Consider the following 19,120-nt stretch of genomic DNA (forward strand, 5'->3'; position numbering starts at 1 on the left):
CGCGACTTACAAGGAAAGCGCAAAGGGGCCCATATTTTGCACTGCAAATGGATATTCCCGAACCTGTTGCATCTGTAGGTACATGCATTCGAATAGAAACAAAGATGCTTTCGCCTTACTGCCCATAGTTCTTATGTTTTTGCCGCAGTGGTAAGCGACTTAAATAAATCGGATTACATCCGGCATGATCTCTGCAATAGTGTTCGTAGTGTGAACTTTTAGAAGGTTGGTCTGTTGTGTATATCTATTAAATTGATATGGCTATTCTGAGACATGCATGTAACATATGTTATCTCTTATTTTGCAGCAACGCTCTCCCATTGGTCACGGGTACGTGAATCTCACGGAAAAAATTCAGGATTGCCGCAAAACACTAAAAAATTTGAGTGCTGTGTAATGTTTGTAAAATAAACATTTTATGAGTATCCAAGGTTGTTTTTTTTATCTTGCACTGGAGCCCCAGGCAATAAATAGCCCCATCGGGTTGGATTTTTACTGGGACCAGCTTCAGACCACTAGCCAGTAGTTCATAATGGGACACCATTTGCAACAGGCAACTGGCTCTTATTGAGATCTCAATAAGAGCCACTGGCCCCCGCTGGGACCCACTGCCAACTGGTCCCAATTGCAACTGGAAACAACTGGGACCAGATGGCAGGATTCCCAGTGGGGACCAGTTGTCAGTGGGTCCCAAGTGGGACCAGTTCAAGTGGTTTATGGTCAAATTCCCAGTTGGGAACCGTTGCCAGTGGGTCCCAGTTGGGAATTCGGTCCCAGTGGGTCCCAACTGGGACCAGTTGGCAACTGGTCCCAACTGGGAATTTGACCATAAACCAGTTGAACTGGTCCCAGTTGAGAAAAGTTGTTTCCAGTTTTCACCTGTGTAGTCCTGTAATAGATACAGTGTTACCAATACATTTATAACAATTGTATGGATATAATGAAGCTATTTTCATGTCAGATGCGACTTCCTTATAATGAGGTATGAGTGTATTATTGAAGAACTGTAAGGTGGTGTCAAGACATTTCGATGAGGCGACGGGCAGCTAGGTTGCATTTACCAGTGTGAATGCCAATTTAGTAGGGTTGCGCGAATATTCGAACTTTCGAATATTTTTCGAATAGTGTTTGCTATTCGATTCATACTTGTAGTGCGCTTCCGGTGGACACGGACCAAGAAACAAGGAAAAACAAGGTAGTCCGTGTCCACCGGAAGCGCACTACAAGTATGAATACGTACCGACTAGCCCCTGTTGCCGCCCTACTATTCGATTCGATTCGCACCGGAATTTGACTATTCGAACTATTCGAACTTCCGGAAGATAAATGCAGTCAACGTCCGATTTTTCGAACTCTCTAGGAACCCCGAAATAGTCCGAAAAATCGGGCTGTCCGAAAAAATGAATTCATACTTTTTTATTCCGCTCAAGCGGCCAAATCGCCACAGCCACGTCCAAAATAGCTTTAATGCCTCCCAGTACACTTAGGCATGTTGGTGCGCGCTTAGGCTCTCGTGAATACATTCGGTACCTGCCGCGAACCCCGCAACTGCGTGCCAACCGCCATTTGCAAATTAGCGTCTCGTGATGAGCGCCACTGATACCAGCAAAGCGCGGAATAGATTACGGCTCTCACGCATGGAGCGTTTGGAAACGATGACGCGGAACGCAAAGACTGTGGCTGAAGAGCGGGCGACTCGTCCGGCTTTCTCCGGTGCGATGAGGCGCACGCGCACCGTCGAATCTCCGCCGATTCGCAGCATTTGCTGCCGCGTGAAGCCGATCGTTCCTGGTTATGTGCAGCATATCGCCAACCGAGCTGACACCGTCACTGCCTGGGCGCTTGCCGTACCGTACGCACGCGTTTGCTGTGGTAGCGTTCGTTCAGATAGGCCTAGTTATGACATGGCCGCTCAGTTCCCGAACGCACAAGGGCACAGCGATGGCGAGCCGCTTTCGTTCGTGAAGGCAACGAGTCTGTGCGGCGCACTTACCGGTCTCGCACAATGAGGCAGTATGGAGGCAGTATGATCGGCGGCGCGGCGCGTTCGGGTTATACGCATACCACTGCGCCAGGCCACATGCACTACTGAGCAGTTAGCTGAAGATGCTTATCATAAGAGTTGGGCGCGTTTGTCGCCTGCCGCCATCACGCCTCCGTGCATTTCCGGTGCTTATCCGTAAAGACATCGCCGCACTGCGCCGTGACAGTGGCCCCTTCAGATTTTTGATGTGCTTCACCCCAATACATTATGACTTTGCGGCAAAGCTGCCTTTCGGACTCTGCCGCAAACAGATTGACTTACGAAAGCGCTGTTTCGAACCTACGAGATTATCGATAGACGCGGCACAGGTGGGGGCTTTAATTAATGCCGTTTGGTACCTGAAATATGGGCAGAAAGTCCGAAAAATCGGACGCCGAAGAGTTTCCTCGTCCGAATTAAATTTCAGATGTTCTTATACATTGACGTCTATGGGGCAGATTAGGAACTCGGGACTCGAAGGGAGCGTGGCCTTGTCCGCCACATCAGTTGGGCCTCCACAGAAGTTGAAGGAAGAGGGGGACATAGCGTCTTTTCCTTTCGCACGTAAAGTGTTGTCGACACCACATTGGTTGCACCAAATCATGTAAATAAATACAATTAAACCTCTGCAGTGCCTGATTCTTGATAAGACAACTAGGAAACATTACTCCCCCAGCGCACGGAGAAAGAGCCCCAGCGCTTCACCAACCTAGCCAAAATAAACGCTTTCATGTTGCTGTCTCATAAGAATATGCTTAGGGATCCTCTGCAACTTTTTTTCTGTAATTTCGCTTCAAAGCATTAAAAAAATATTCGGCAACTATTCGAAAAATATTCAATTCGATTCGCACTCACATTTTATTATTCAAATTCACTTCGCACTCAAAACGTTGCTATTCGCACAGCTCTACAATTAAGCTGTGGTCAGTAACATGACCTCTGTCGATTGGTGGTGCGAATGAAAGGATGCAGGTGAATCAGTGGCAAGCTTTAATTCCAGGGCTCCTCCTATGTATAAACACACACTAGCAGTTCAGTAGGGCCTGGTGGCCTGTTGGTCGACAGCCTGGACGCATTGTGCCATCGTGGGCGACGCCCTGCTGATGACGTCTGTCATGTAGAAGTCACGCAGCGCCAGTAGCTGTGGTCGTATTGGTTCCTGAAGAGACAGCTCAACCTTGCCGGCCTTAGCGTCGTCGTCGGAAACGAGCAGTTCCTGGCGCTCCCCATAGCACGTAAGGTGTGGGGCAACCTCGTTCATGCGACCTCGCACCTCGCTCAGGCTGTTGTAGGGCAGAGGCAGTCCCACCGCTTCCGACAGAGCGCGGACAACCTGCAGCACCCGATCACACCTTTCTACCAAATGCTTATTTCACATATTATAAAGTAGACTCTCGATAATTCAAACTCGAAGGGACCCCAGCATTTGTTTTAAATTATCAGAAGTTTGTATTATCAGAAGCTTTATTATATTAACCGAACATATCAACTAGTGTTGCGACGTTTATTGTTTCCCAGTGCCGCAGAAAACATCATAGACAGCTCTTCATGATTGCCAGTAAAGTTTTTAGACATAAGCAATCATACTGGTACTCGTTATTATACAACACATGAACGCGAGTGTAAATGAGGGACGAAATGTGTTGTGTCCCACAACAGCTTGTAGCCCCTTCCCATTCTTATGATGCTTTTTCTCACGACTCCAGTGTACTGCGGCAAAAGTAACTTTAAGAAATGTTCGACACTTGATAGGCCAAGGTCAGAAAGTCTCGGCTTTCTTTTTTCTTCCTCAGTCAACATGTGATTGCGGGTCCGCATGGTTTAGCAAGTTTGGTCATTTTGTAGGCAGGCATTCAGTTTTATTTGCGGCTGTTACTGACATAAAAAGGCGAATGTTCAGTTAGAAGCAACAGAAAGTTTGAATTATGTATCAGAGTTTGAATTATCGAGAGTACACTGTACAACCAAAGCTCGCAGACATATAGTTATGTCAAATTACACAGTATAATTGAGGCTCCTTTATGCTTCATTATGTGACATATGCTTTATTGCCAGTGGTAAATGGGTTCAAAGATCTATGATGCAAATGTACACAGCTTAACGCTATGCGGAATTACATGATGCAAACTAAACAAGACCGAAGTTAAGGTATGATAAGATAACTGCACAGTGCCGAATGAGGGCATCCAAAATGATCAGAAAAGATAAGTCCTGACCACTGATCTCTACTAAGTTTGCTGGATGGCGCTTTGCTGCTGTCACGGCCGGGCGCGCGCCCGGCCACCGGAAGTTTGGGGGCTCGTCCCGGAAGTGGGTCGTCTGCTGCACTTCTCAGCCGCCGATTAGCGTTTATTTTGGCTAGTAGTTCACACCTCATTGCATTTTTGAAGACGTAATTTTCTTCCAGACCACAAATACTATGCTACAGAAACATGCGACGCGAATATGAAGCAGAATTTAGCAGAGAAAAGGAAGGAAAACGTCCCTTGTTTCTTGGTTTTATTGGACAAGGTGCAGCTCGAATGGGATTCACGCTGGTGAGTGGACACTACGGCCAGTGTAAATATGCACGTGTTACAATAAATTAACAGTCGTAATATCACTTAGCCGACAAGCAACCAGCGCGCACGAAAATACAATAAGCGAGTTCGATATCATTGCGAAAGAAGCTGATCGGCACAGAAGTTTCGGTTATGGGGCTGCTGCATGCTGAGAATAAAAATAACCTGCAGTGACTGCGCTGTTTGCTCCTGTTATAACTTAAAAATAAACGAATACATTAGAACCCTTCGCAGTACTGTAAGCAAAAGTATGCAAATATATTCGTAACCAGGGCGTGGTGAGAGTGTTACCCAGGGTAAGTTTTTCTGGATGATTAATAATTTCTGGGGTGTTACAAATCGAAATTACGACATAATAATGAATCACGCTTAGAGAAGGGCTCCGAATAAGTTCGACCACCTGATATTCACATGCACTGACATCGCACAGTACGCGGACCTCTGGCATTTCGCCTCCACTGAATGCGACCGCCGAGGACGGGATCGAACCCGCGCATTTCGGGTCGGCAGCCGAGCAACGTAGCTACAGTTTTGCTCTAGAGGAAACATTTATGGCTTGATGAACACATACATTCCTAGTTTTGAGGGACAATAGTCCAGTCTGCACATGGTGCCTATTAGAAACCGACATTTTTTACTTTGATTCTCCAAGTGGTTACAGCTTTTGTCGACAATTCTAGCCAATGCTGTACAGTTTACGGCACAACAAGCAGGCAGTTTTGGCAAAATGCGAACGACACCGGCCCAAACGTTGCAGCAGCTACGCTTGCACGGCGGCCTTTGCCGAACTTCCGGGACGAGTGCTCTAACTTCCGGTGACTGTGCGCCTGAGAGCTCGAAGCGCCATCCAGCAAACCTCGTGGAGATCAGTGGTCCCGACTTTACAGGGGTACTGGCACAAAAATTTTGGCCTCGCGTTTTTTTGCTGCAATGTGTTGCTGGGGGCCTGTTAGTCATAACACGGCACATCGTTTGCTGCAGCGTGCGACAAATGATTAATTACAGGCTCCTCATTACCGACCAGTGTCAGTTTCAGTTTCAAAAACGACAAGCCTCCAGGTGCAACTATCACCACTTAGCGAGTGCAGTGCTCGATCACGTCAGCACACAGAACTGTGCTGCACTTCCGCACGGTTCGCGAGCAGCCGCTGAGAAGTAGGCTGCTGGAGCAAACCACTGACAGTGGAGCAAATGCGGCAAAAAAACATGGCGGCTATGACGTCATCATCCCTTGTCGCAGCGTGGTCATGCGACGGAAGCAGGGGGTCCCCAGGGTCACCTTTGAGAGCGTCAATAAAGCGAGGATCATAGGCGTATCTACCGGGGGGGGGGGGGCACTTTAGTCTCAGATTAGCCTGCTTCACAAGTTGCTTAGCCTGCAGCGATCGCGGCGGCTTGTAACAAGGCAGTGGACTCAGCACATTGAGAAGCCCAGCTTTCAAGTTTGCCCTGTAGCTTGATCTACCTCACCAGGAAAATCATCAGCATCCACGGTTTTCTGGACTAAGAAGGCTGCCCACCTGCGAAGGATTGTGTCTGTTCCTAATAATGTTTATTTCTCTATCTACCTCTCTGTCAGCAACGATGAGTACACAGAGAGTTGTATACGCGCGAAAACAGCTCAACGTCGTTATACTACAACTGAAAGTATCTGTTATACACATATGAATCCATCTCGCCCGCTGCTATAAGTAGCCGCTGCCAATGCGATTGGTGCGCACGCTCCTTGAATTACGTTCAGAACGAGACACTGTCTGGTTATTCAAAAAAAAATATCGTTATTGTTCAGCATAGTAATGCACTGCTTATTGTGCACACGTCATTTTAACCCCGCGAGTTTTCACAGACTTGTGACGTCGCGTAACAAGGAGGCGATTTTATGACACACCGAAATTTTTTGACGAATAGCGAAGAACCAATGTCGAACAATACGCTGTATTGAAAATAGTTTATTATTTTCTTACGTAGTCATGCGTAAGTGGTAATTACGCGGTGGATCACGTCCGCCTCATTTGTTGCGTCATGTTATGAGCAGGTGCTGTGAGCATGACCCAGAAAATTTCAACCAATCATTAACAGCTAACGACCTATATGGTAGGAACAGTGCAAGGTAGTTTAACGTTATAATCGCCCACATTTTTTCAAAGAAAATTTGAGCTTACATAGCTTACGTAGGCTATTTACTCGGAGTAGCCGGAGGGGGGATGTAAAGAGCCACTTTACTGCTTTTCCGTTCACCCCCCTCCCAAGCTGGGAAAAGTAGGAGGGCAAGGAACGACACCTAGCATATAAATTCGTGGTCATTTATAATCCTATAGTATACAGAACCAGCTCAATGTAATTTCTATAAATATTAATCGACTGAACTTGGTCTTCTTCTTTAGAAAGGCTTTATATTAGAGGGCTCTAACGGTAAAAAAATTGACACTCGGCTTATTTTGAAGACTTTTGCGAAGTACCTTGCTTTGTCAGCCATGTTTTGTTTAAGAAGTGAGAATTTAGGGTACTAGAGACATAGCAGGTTCTTCATACTCAGAGTATTTACAGCGCCAAACTGAGACTGTGAAGTTTGCCGGTGGAATGCTCAGATGAAGAACAGGTTAACGGTGGCTATACTTTTTAAACTTGGCGGTAAAATTTCCAAAATGTTAGTAAACACTGCTGTGTTGTCGCGGTATAGGGCAGCTCAGCCTGCTCTATGAATAGAAACAATCACGTCAAATTGAAAGCAAATGCAGTTCTCTCTCTCTTATTATATATATATATATATATATATATATATATATATATATATATATATATATCAGGGGCGTAGCCAGGGGGGGCTTATGGGGCTTCAGCCCCCCCCCCCCGAAATTTTTCGTGCTCTCATACGCCACCGACCAGGGGCGTCACCCGGGGGGTAGGATTCATTGGGCTTCAGCATTATTATTATTATTTATCTAATTATTTATCTTTCTCAGACCCTCAAAATGTTAGCAAAGGCAAGTTTGATATCGGGCTCTACACAGATGACTCAAAAGTGGATGATCAGACAAAACATCAACTGCTAACTTCTCCTTGAATTCCTCTGCCAGGCTACATGTTTATGTCTATGAACGATTTGAAGCAGAAACGAAGGTTTCAGGTGGCTTGGCAGGACAGGTACCGATGGCTTAGCTACTCAGCGCTTCAAAAGGGTGCGTTTTGCCGAGCGTGTGTCCTCTATAGCAGAAGTGAGGTTGGCAAGGGCCAACATGCGCGCACTGGGGCCCTCATATCTAAGCTATTTGAAAAGTGGAAGCACGCCCTCGAAGTCTTCGGTGTACATGAAGCCACTAAATATATCATACTGACGCTCACCTGGTAGCCGATAATTTTCTTCAAACCTTCTCAGGATGTGTGCCCAGTGTTGTTGATCAACTGGAACATGGCAGGCAAATTCAAATAAGAGAGAACCGAAGGAAGTTACAGCCTATTGTTGAGACAGTTCTCTTTTGCGGGTGGCAACATCTGGCTCTCCGTGGCCATGGAGACAGTGGTCCCTCGGATTCAAGCACAGCCTCCTCTACAAATGCAGGCAACTTCAGAGCGCTGCTTCGCATGCGAGCGCATTGTGGCGACACAGATGTAAAAAAAACGTTTGGAAATATACTGCAGAAGAACGTGTTGTTGGGCGAGTTGGCGCTTGCTGAATGACATAATGCAGCGCTAAAAACACACACACCACAAAGTAAGGAACACAAACCGACGGCACAGCGCCTGTCCCGTCGGTTTGTGTTCTTTACTTTGTGGTGTGTGTGTTTTTAGCGCTGCATTATGTCATTCAGCGTTTGGAAAGTTGCCCAAATAATGCCTCGTATTTAAGTCCAGATGTACAAAACCAGATTATAGAAATATCTGCTGCAATCATCAAGGAAAGCCTAGTCGCAAAAGTAAACGCTGCGGGCTGCTTCTCAGTACTTGGTGATGAAACGACGAATATTGGTGGTATCGAGCAGCTTACTGTTTGTGCAAGGTACCTTAATAAGTATGCGAACGAAATCGAAGAAGTGTTCTTAGGCTTTGTGCCAATTCACGACCAAAGTGACCGCAGGCCCTCAACGACACCATCATAAGGTTCCTTACAGACATTAGAAGGTTCGATGAGTTATGACGACTTGCAGCTCACTTTAATTTTACATGTACGCTGTGAATTTTCATTGTTTAGAAAACCATTGCTTTAGAAAACATCTGGCGTCTTTCGTTAAGCAGCTGGCGTCTTTTCGTTTTGCTTTAGAAACATCTGGCGTTCTTTTGTTTTGCTTTTACAAAACATCTGGCGTCTTTCGTTGGTTTATTTCATCAATCAACGGCGTTTTGAACAAAATTTTTATTGTTTAATCACGCACAGGAGAAATCTCACCAGGCACTACCTTGGAGGTAAACAATGGCTGCTAATGGGAATGAGAGACAGAAGTTGGCTTTTAGCTAACACTTACACTTCTACTTCTACTAACGTTTCCTACTGGAACATGCCAATGGCTGCTAATGGGGAATGAGAGACAGAAGAATTCGGCTTTTAGTTAGCGCGCACGCTGCGAACTTTTTATTGTTCAACAACGCACAGGAAAAATCTCCCACCGGCACCACCTTGGAGGTCAAAGCGTAAGACTGGTTACGCACTACGACTACGACTACGAGGGACGAACGGGTGCCGCCTTAAGGAGCTTCGCCCCTAAAAAAATTGAAAGAATTGAAGAGAAGTATTCCTGGAAAGATTCTGCGGGCATGCCAACATAATACTTTTATGAAAAAACTCATTTCTTACTCGTTCTTGACAGTGCACAGCATTCAAAAAGTTTTTTGCAGCATCTAATACAAATTGTCACTGGTAATACATGTTATTCATACAGGGTGTTTCTCCTAACTTGCGCCAAGTATACTTTTTAATTTCGCACACTCTAGAAGAAAGCAGGAAAAAAATTTAACAGGGCAGTTATCTTAGCACAGATGAAGCAATTCGAAGTTCCTTAACAAACGTTACAACTTTCCTAGTTAATATTTTTCGTTATATAGTTACTATTTTAAAGGTTAGTTAAGCAGTCTTGGTTAATTACCCAGCTTATCGGATTGGCAGTTATGCTAGCATGGATAAAATATTCTGACGTTTCAGAACAGGTGCTACAACTTTTGCATTGAAGATTTTTCTCTAGAGTCAATATTTAAAAAGTTCATTAAGCAATCTTTGTTCATTGCTGAGCTTAGTGGATTGGAAAAAATAATCTGACGTGCTCTATATGGCTCAGAACAATACTACGACTATTGCAGACGCGTAGCGCCCATGCTTAATTTTTTAATACTTGGTGCTTTTTAGCTGAAACACCCTGTATACTTAGTCGTTCAAAAAATTCAATGAGGAGGTCGCGCTGCAACGTCACCCCCCCCCCGAACAAAATTCCTGGCTACGCCACTGATATATATAAATATATGTACACACATGGCGGACAGAAGAGTGAGCGACGCAAGCGCCCCCACTCATGAACGAGTTGGTACGCCACTGGCGAGGATGTCGATCGATCATGCGAACTTCAAAATTCATTTAAAATACCTTCCAAGCTATATTCGCTGCTGATATTTTGCAGATGATATACACATGTTCACAGGAATCGATCCCGCAGGCTATCTCAACCGCGAAATTTTGTGTCAGTGCCCCTTTAAAGTGAATCTATTATAAAAAAAGAGCGGAAAAGGAAAACCATCATTAAGTTGGTGCACATGTGCGCGCGCTTGTGCAGACGCTTGAAGACCACCAGGGTATGACATCGGATTTTTGCAATAGCTTAGGTTCACTATCTGGTAGATTCAGCAGGTTGGCAGACACGTCTCGCCTTTTTTCTTTATTAAGAAAGCTTGTACAATCTCCCACGTTAGCTTGCGATCATGTATAAAAACAATAGAGCCGTCCAAAAGAACGGGCTCACACTCGCATTCAAGGCAAGGTAGTGCAAGATGAGAACTTAAAAATGAGCTCTGCGGCTAATGCTTAAATCTGATCCTTTCATATGTCCTCATCCTCCAGTACTGTGCAGTTATTTTATCACATCTTGCAAACTCGCCCAAGCTTCCTAAGGAAGAAGACGGAGATTTGAAGTGATGAGAAGTTGTGGAACAATGTATGTCTCGACAAAGCGACATGCCGAAACGAAGATGACTTTTCATGACACGACGCAAACTATAATATCTTTGCTTTGTGCAGGACACACTATAATTTGTGCAAGCAGCGAGAGAAGTCTCTGTAGCCTTCGTACAATGAGACTACTAAGCATGAAACAGAGTACGTGATCTCACCTTCCAATCCTCACGAGCTAAACCGGGAGGTGGGACGGCTGGCAGTGTTTGCTGGGCGCGCCCTTCTGTGTTGACATAGGTAGCCTGCTTTTCGGTGTAGGCTGCACCGGGTAGCACTGCATCTGCCAGCTCGGCTCCTCGGTCACCGTGGTGACCCTGGACCAGAGACACCAGACAAATTTCGGTCAACAAGTTAATAGCTCTGCCAAAACACAACTGAGCAACTTGCCCAAAAGTACATACAAGAGGGACATTTCTGTTGTATCAATAATAATTTAGAAGTACACGTTGCTGGGCCAGTCCGTTCATGTTCAAGCACAAGCCACAAAAGTATAGCTGTTTTTGTGCAAGGAAATAATGAGGGAAGGAGTCAAGGGGAGCGCAAACTTTCGACTATTTATTCAAGAAATAGTGCAACGAAATATATAGGCACAGACATGCGCAGCAAGCTAAGCACACATCGAGCGCATACCACCCTAATCACAACCTGTGATCTATGAACTTGCTCACTGCCTGTGAGAGAGCCAATGATAATACATATGGAACCTCGTGCTTTTATATGAAATACCTCAAACAATTCTCGAGCTGCGGTGGCCCCCCTTCTACCCAGAATCTGAATCTTATTCAGGCACGGCTCACACTTATGTGAATTGCAGTGGGTCACTCCCCGTGACCCCTTCCCTCATTATTTACTTGCGCAAAAACAGGTATACTTATGTGGCTCATAACTTCCAGGGTTTTACATGCCAAAACCATCAAATGGTTATGAGGCATGAGATATGATTATGGTGATGTTCTATCAACAAACGTAATCCAAGCATCCACACACACAAAAAAAAGAAAACAAGTTGCCATTGTTGCTCGCTGGAAACAGCGCATGAAATAGAATGTGCAGCTCCTCGGTATGACCTCTCAGGCCGGGCAGAGGTAATTGGCTGTCGGCAGTTCACTAGCAAATCTCGGAGGCGTTGCGCTGGGTCTTAAGTCATGCCTGCGAGCCACTAGGTGCATACATTGTCCGCACAGGTGCGCTTTATATGCTGATCATAAGAGATTTACACAACCGCCATCCCAGCAGCTTCGTCAAGACTACTTCACCGACAGAGCTCTTTTAGTCGAAGTATTAACGAAGGGGAATTTTTTCCGAGGGGCTCGTTTATATGTTAAACACAACCAAATGAATCGAACAGACAACTCGGCCAGGGAAAGCATAGAAGACCTCAATTGTTGAGGTCTTCTATGCTTTGAACGAGTCGACAGGCGGTTAGACGATAACCTGTTTGTTCTCACTCAGTGTATAGAAATATCTAAAATAGAAAATAGGCCCTTGTACATGGCTTTTATAGACATCACTGGGGCGTACGACAACGTTAATCAGGAAATTTTGTGGGATATATTGAAAGGAATGGGCATAGGCGACGACTGTATACAGCTTTTGAGGGAGATATACCGAGAAAATACAGTTTGCATAGAATGGGAAAGAATGAGTAGCAAAGAGAACGTTGAGATTAGCAAGGTGCTGAGACAGGGATGTCCTTTGTCCCCGCTGTTATTCATGCTGTACATGGTGAATATGGAAAAAGCGCTAGAAGGTAGCAACTTTGGCTTTAATCTGTCACACAAACAGGGCGGCGTGATGATTGAGCAGAAGCTTCCAGGATTATTTTATGCTGACGATATTGTCTTATTTGCTGACAGTCGAGAGGATATACAGCAGCTGGCGGATATATGCGGAAGGGAAGGGGAAGCTCTAGGACTAGGATTTAGTGTAACAAAATGTGGATTGATGGTATTCAATGACCCTTGTGATCAGGCGGTGTCAATACAGGGCCAAGAAATACCGAGGGTGAGCGAATACAAGTACCTCGGAGTATGGATAAATGAGGGTGACAGGTACATGGAGGTACAGGAAAGGGCCTCAGCAGCAAAAGGAAAGAGGAATGCTGCAATAATGAAGCACAGAGCATTGTGGGGATACAATAGGTACGAGGTGCTTCGAGGTCTGTGGAAAGGTGTAATGGTTCCGGGGCTTACTTTTGGGAACTCAGTGGTGTGCATGAGGGCAGAGGTGCAATCGGGAATGGATATAAATCAAAGGACTGTGGGACGCCTCGCGTTGGGTGCTCACGGGAAGACGACAAATGAGGCTGTAAAGGGCGATATGGGATGGGCAGGTCTTGAGGCGAGGGAGGCTCAGAGCAAAATAAGGTTCGAAGAAAGGCTAAGGAATATGAAGGAGAGTAGATGGGCAGAGAAGGTTTTCAGGTATTTGTATAGAAAAAGCGTTGACACGCAGTGGAGAAAAAGAACTAGGAGGCTCACCAGTAAATATACGGCTGGCAGTGCGGGCGATATGGCAACAAGGAGCATTAAGCGGAAGGTCAGAGAGGCGGAGAGGACTTATTGGATGACAGCGATGGAAAAGAAGCCGGCTCTGAGTAACTACCGAAAAGGAAAAAACGAAATAAGGAGGGAAAGGTTTTATGATAATTCAAGGGGAAGCGCTTTACTGTTTGAAGCAAGGTCGGGCTGCCTTAGAACGCGTAGTTATAAAGCGAGATTCAGTAACGAAGAAGAACAATGTACATGCTGCGGGGGAACTAAGGAAACGATGGAACATGTACTGATTGAATGTGGCGATATTCAGCCAGGTATACGTGTGGGCACGAGTCTACATGAAGCCTTGGGTTTTAGGGACAACAATGGAAAGCTGAACACGTCCGCGATAGAAATAAGTAAGAGACGGTTAGAGTATTGGTGGCAGAAAAGTAGAGATAAAGTACAAAAATAAATAATTGGGGAGAAAAAGGTCATTCTGCCTTAAGAGGCAGAGAGATGGACCGTGAATTTATATTTTTTGGTATAATAACATAGATTTAATCAATGTAGATAAGGCATTAGGACAACATGAAACAAGGAAGTTTTTTTTTCTTTCTTTTTTTTCTCCTTCGAGCCTGGTGGCAGACATGTCACCGCCCCGTTATAAAGGGGACGCTCATAGCATCCATCCATCCATCCATCCATCCATCCATCCATCCGTGTATTTCCGGTTCCTGCAGCCGTCAGAGGGCGAATGCGAAGGGTTTTCGATAGGGCACCCTAGTTTTCGAAACCAGCAACAACCCCGAGCTTGCGGCGACCGAATTGCCCCTTCAAAACGATATAAAGTTTTACAAAACAAACAGGCTAAATCAGACTAGAATAAATTACAGGACACTGAAAGTATAGTAATGAATATATGGGCTACACATTAGTGTAGAGCCCCACCACCGTGGTCTAGTGGTTATGGCGCTCGACTGCTGACTCGAAAGTCGTGGGATCGAATCCCGGCCGCGGCGGCTGCATTTTCGATGGAGGCGAAAATGTTTGAGGCCCGTGTACTTAGATTTAGGTGCACGTTAAAGAACCCCAGGTGGTCGAAATTTCCGGAGCCCTCCCCTACGGCGTCTCTCATAATCATATAGTGGTTTTGGGACGTTAAACCCCAGATATTATTATATTACATTAGTATTAGATGAAAGAATTTTTTTTATCCCACTGCGTCGTCAGTGGGGTGCAAAAGGCACGAGACTAAAAAGCCACCTAAACATCGCCCAATGTTAGCGGTGTAAGCATGTTTCATGTTGGCTACCTTGTGCTGCCGAGCAAAACTAGCGCCTTGGTGTACCCAGAAATTCCCTAGTCAAGTTGACGAGAGCAACGAGGGCCAAGTTGAAACTTGAAGTTAGAGGCACTTGATGGCGTGTCTGCTTTAAAGATTTTGTGTATCTGTGTCATGCTTTGTTGTGTTACCTCGCGAGTGTTCGCTTAGAAGTGACTGAGTGACTACCAGCAGCCTCAATTACGACGTCATCGACTCTGCTGTCAACTCAGTGCGCTCCAGAATGAGGGATTTGCCTTGTTAAGCTTCACCGCTGCACAGTGGCGTTATGCGAAGAAAACTAAACGTCATGCTGTGAAGCTGTAGCCCTTCGTGGCCGAGAAGGGTTCGCTGCCGCAAAGTGGTTGATAAAACATTTACGCCTTCGAAGCAACCTAAAGGAATCAGTCATCTCATGAGACTGTCCGAGACGTGTGAATATTAAAGCTTACAGGCGTATTTTTGGTTTGTTATATCGAATTATTTCGCGATCCCCTTCGAATCCGATGAGTCCGACGGTCGTCAAGTGAGGTGAAACTTGAGGCACTCGAGAGCGTACGTTGCGTTAAAATGTCTGTGTATGCCCTGCTTTATGTTACCTCGCGAGTGTTCGCTTGAATTTATACAGATTGTTAAGACTATCAGCAGCGCTAAGAAATCCATCATCTGCGCATTTATTTGACCTGAAATGTAGCAGCTGGCGTTTGAAGTAGACATCCTTAGCGGCGCCTCGTCGCAGTTGTGCAGCAAGTTCACTATGCGATATAACGCTTCAGGCCACCTGATTCGTTGGTATCTTGTAATAATCTCTGTTGGCATAATTAAGTTTCTCCATGACACTATTCCAAGCTATTTCAAGAAGTGGCTTGGTCTGTTCTCTAATGTAGAGGTTTGCTGCTAATTCGTTTGCGTGGCAGGTAGAAGAATTGAAGGAACTTTAATTTGCTATGCACTTGCGCATTTATTAGACGTGGGGTGCTCGTACGTAGACTGGAGACTGCGTGGGCGCCTTTTTTGTAATTAAAGAAGACAAAGCATCAGGTAACGTATGTGGCAGTTACGATTTCCCTGCTAGTGGGCTTCGCTGCACAACGAATCGTCGATGCACAGTACATGCTTTGTGGCATAACACAGCTGCAATGCCATAAAGCTGGCTATAGTGAATCTGTCATCTTGTAGCACGTATATATAATGTAAATATATAGTGCATTGAATTCAAGGGGCAGTGCAAGCATGGCGTAAACAAGCAGGGTACGAGTCAAAATACGGGCGGCGTGAGCAGCACAAATTTCTTTGCGCTCCACAATGAAGGATTTGCTTTGTAAGTTTTACCGCTACACAGGGGTGTAATGCGACGAAAACTAAATGCCACGCTGTGAAGCTTACTACCTGTGGCTGCAATTAGTTGCCGGAAAGATGTATCGCCAGGTTGCTTTCAGTGGCGCAAAGTATTGTCTGGTCCGATACGTATACGTTTCACACGAGCAGGTTGATGAAAAATAAGTAATGGGACACGGCTTCACAGCAGCTTTAGAACGACCAATTGTCTCGAGGGACAGTCTGAGAAGCATCAATATATTTATTGATATATACTGAGTATGTGCAGCACAATGAACGAAGACAGGAGAAGACACATAAACGACATAGACTGACTATCAGCAATCTGAACCTGAGGAAGAAAGTGATCGGTAAAGGCAACCAAACATGAAATTTCTGTTATCGATGTTCAAAAAGTTAGATTACATAAAATTCCAACCAAACTGATTCACAGTTTTGAATATTTAACGTGAGGTCGTGTCTCTGTTTGAGCGGGTTACCCGACAAGATACAGACAGCTGCTCCACTATGGTCCGTGCGAGAAAATGCAACAGAACACTCCGGTACTGGTAAAGTAATCAAATTGTAGCTGCCGACAAAGCATTTTGCAAGATCCGGGCAGCCGCGCTGTAGCGAACTACTGTGCTGAGTGACACGTGCCGCGCGGGAGCGATTAAAAGGCCACCAAAACATGCCCGCGTTGCCAGACCACTTTTTGGCGCTGTCCCTAGGAAATTCCAAGCGAGATGTACCTAGCGTAGTCCCGTGGCTCTACGTTCGTGCGAGACGTTGATCATGCGATTTAACTATGAAAATGCAGGTGGCTTGATTTAAGGGATGCACGAATAAAGGTGCATACTTGCTGCTTTCTTTGGGAAGGGCCACTTTTTGACTAAGGGGCACGCAGTTCGCAAGGAGGGGGAATCAGTTTTGTTTCAGCTCAATGAGATCAATTATGCACTCTGCGAGTGCAGGCATAGCCGCACAGTGCAATTAGGTTTCATTTTTGTGTTAACCTTGCTGGCGTATCAAGCGCATTAGTTTACAAAGCTGGTTCTTTTTGGACGAAGAAGTTTGAGACATGATTGGAACAGCTAGCATGCTATATATTCATATGAGCTGCTGTTTGGGCCTTGTTTTGAGGTTCCAGAAAAGCCAGCTTTTCCCAAAAGGTACCTTGGAAAAACGTTTAGCTCCAATATTCCGTGATAGTCACCGAATAATCAATATTATTGCTTGCTTTAAACAAATGCTTGTGGCAATCAAGCCACCACGCGAACGAGCGTCACGCCCAAGCCAGCCTCCCTACTTGGAGCACAGCATGTGTGTACTAGGAGGCGAAGCGATGCAGATTGCTTATTTTCTCATTAGATCAGCGGAGTTCCCGGTGCCTACCGAACACATCGTGGTGATGGATCTAGGCCATCCTCAACCGATATATGTCGCATATGCATGCATGGCTCCCATAGCATATGCATGCATGGCTCCCATGGCATATGCGTGTGGTATCAAGCAGATATATGAAACACCATTGTGAATAACCTTTTATTTTTTATACGGACTTATATGAACTCTGCCTAGCTGTTCTTTATGAAAGTTTTTTTATTGCTGTGCTTTTCACATATCCTATCATCAGTGAAAAGGAGTAGCTGGTGCTATACAGAAGCACCAACATCTCCTAAATTTCATAAAATAAAAAAAGTATTTGTTTACACCAGGAAAATCAATGCTCCTCACCACATAATGCTTCGCTGAACCGACCAATATATTACGAATGCACACTGTCGGCTAAGTGTATAAAGAGCAAAACTCGCGTACATTGGAATTAAAGGGCATCGCTAAATAGTTCGATATACCCGTAATTAAAAATGCATAAAATGCCTGTCTAAAGCTTAAATATTCATTCTAGAAGGATCCGTTGATGGGCTAGTTGGTACATGTCTTGATATATACTGAGTATGTGCAGCGCAATGAAACGAAGACAAGAGAAGACACATAAACGACATAGCCAGTCTATGTCGTTTATGTTTCTTCTCTTGTCTTCGTTTCACTGTGCTGCACATACTCAGTATATATCAATAAATATTCATGCGTCTCGGACTATCACCAATTGTTCGTTCTAAACCTGCTATGAAGCCGTTAAGTTTTCCTATTACTTATTTTTCGTCAACCTGCTCGTGTGAAACGTGTCGGACCAGAGGACACTTTTGCTCTTTTGCGCCACTGAAGCAACCTGGCGATACTCTTTCCGGCAACTAATTGCAGCCACAGGTAGCAAGCTTCACAGCGTGGCATTTAGTTTTCGTCGCATCACACCCCTGTGAAGCGGTAAAACTTACAAAGCAATTCCTTCATTGTGGAGAGCAAAAAATCTGTGCTGCGCACGCCGCCCATATTTAGACTCGTACCCTGCTTGTTTACGCCATGCTTGCACTGCCCCTTGGATTCAATGCGCCATATATTTACATTATATATACGTGCTACAATATGACAGATTCACTATAGTCAGCTTTATGGCATTGCAGCTGTGTTATGCCACAAAGCATGTACTGTACATTACAGTATCGACGATTCGTTGTGCAGCGAAGCCCACCAGCAGGGGAAATCGTAACTGCCACATACGTTATCTGATTCTTTGTCTTCTTTAATTACAAAATAGGTGCCCACGCAATCTCCAGTCACCGTACGAGCACCAAAACATCTAATAATTGAGCAAGTGCATAGCAAAGGTTTCTTCAATTCTTCTACCTGCCACGCAAATGAATCAAAAGCAACCCTCTTCATTAGAGAACAGACCAAGCCACTTCTTGGAATAGTGTCATGGAGAAACTTAATTATACCTAAAGAGATTATTACAAGATACCAAGGCGACCTGAAGCATCATCGCATAGTGAACCTGCTGCACAATTGCGACGAGCCGCTACGGATGTCTTCAAACGCCAGCTGCTACATTTCAGGTCAAATAATAAATGCGCAGATGATGGATTTCTTACCGCTGCTGATAGTCTTAACAATCTGTATCAATTCAAGCGAACACTCGCGAGGTAACATAAAGCAGGACATACACAGAAATTTTAACGCAATGCACGTTCTCGAGTGCCTCAAGTTTCACCTCACTTGGCGACTTCCCTAGGGAATTTCTGGGTACACAAAGACGCTAGTTTTGCTTGGTGGCACAGGGTGGCCACCATGAAATGTGCTTACACCGCTAACATTGGGCGATGTTTAGGTGGCTTTTTAGTCTCGTGCGTGCCACGCGGCCGCTCCGCC

At 45.2% G+C, this 19,120-nt stretch overlaps 2 protein-coding genes across 3 annotated transcripts in view; both read right to left on the reverse strand.

Annotated features, from left to right (window-relative positions):
* LOC119406652 (protein TFG) overlaps positions 1-19,120 on the reverse strand; it is a 117,934-nt gene that overhangs the window by 67,401 nt on the left and 31,413 nt on the right. The window lies entirely within an intron of this gene.
* LOC119372244 (NADH-ubiquinone oxidoreductase 75 kDa subunit, mitochondrial-like) overlaps positions 3,015-19,120 on the reverse strand; it is a 171,238-nt gene continuing 155,132 nt past the window's right edge. The window contains exons 5-6 of one of the 2 annotated variants that reach the window (XM_049419698.1): positions 10,894-11,049; positions 3,015-3,356 (exon numbers count right to left, since the gene is read on the reverse strand). In XM_049419698.1, the coding sequence (XP_049275655.1) occupies positions 3,057-3,356; positions 10,894-11,049 (456 nt within the window). In that variant the 3' untranslated portion in view covers positions 3,015-3,056. The remainder of the gene's footprint in view (positions 3,357-10,893; positions 11,050-19,120) is intronic. The other variant, XM_049419700.1, reaches the window with a different exon arrangement.

This window comes from Rhipicephalus sanguineus, chromosome 10 (assembly GCF_013339695.2).
Source record: "Rhipicephalus sanguineus isolate Rsan-2018 chromosome 10, BIME_Rsan_1.4, whole genome shotgun sequence".
Classification (NCBI taxonomy): domain Eukaryota; kingdom Metazoa; phylum Arthropoda; class Arachnida; order Ixodida; family Ixodidae; genus Rhipicephalus; species Rhipicephalus sanguineus.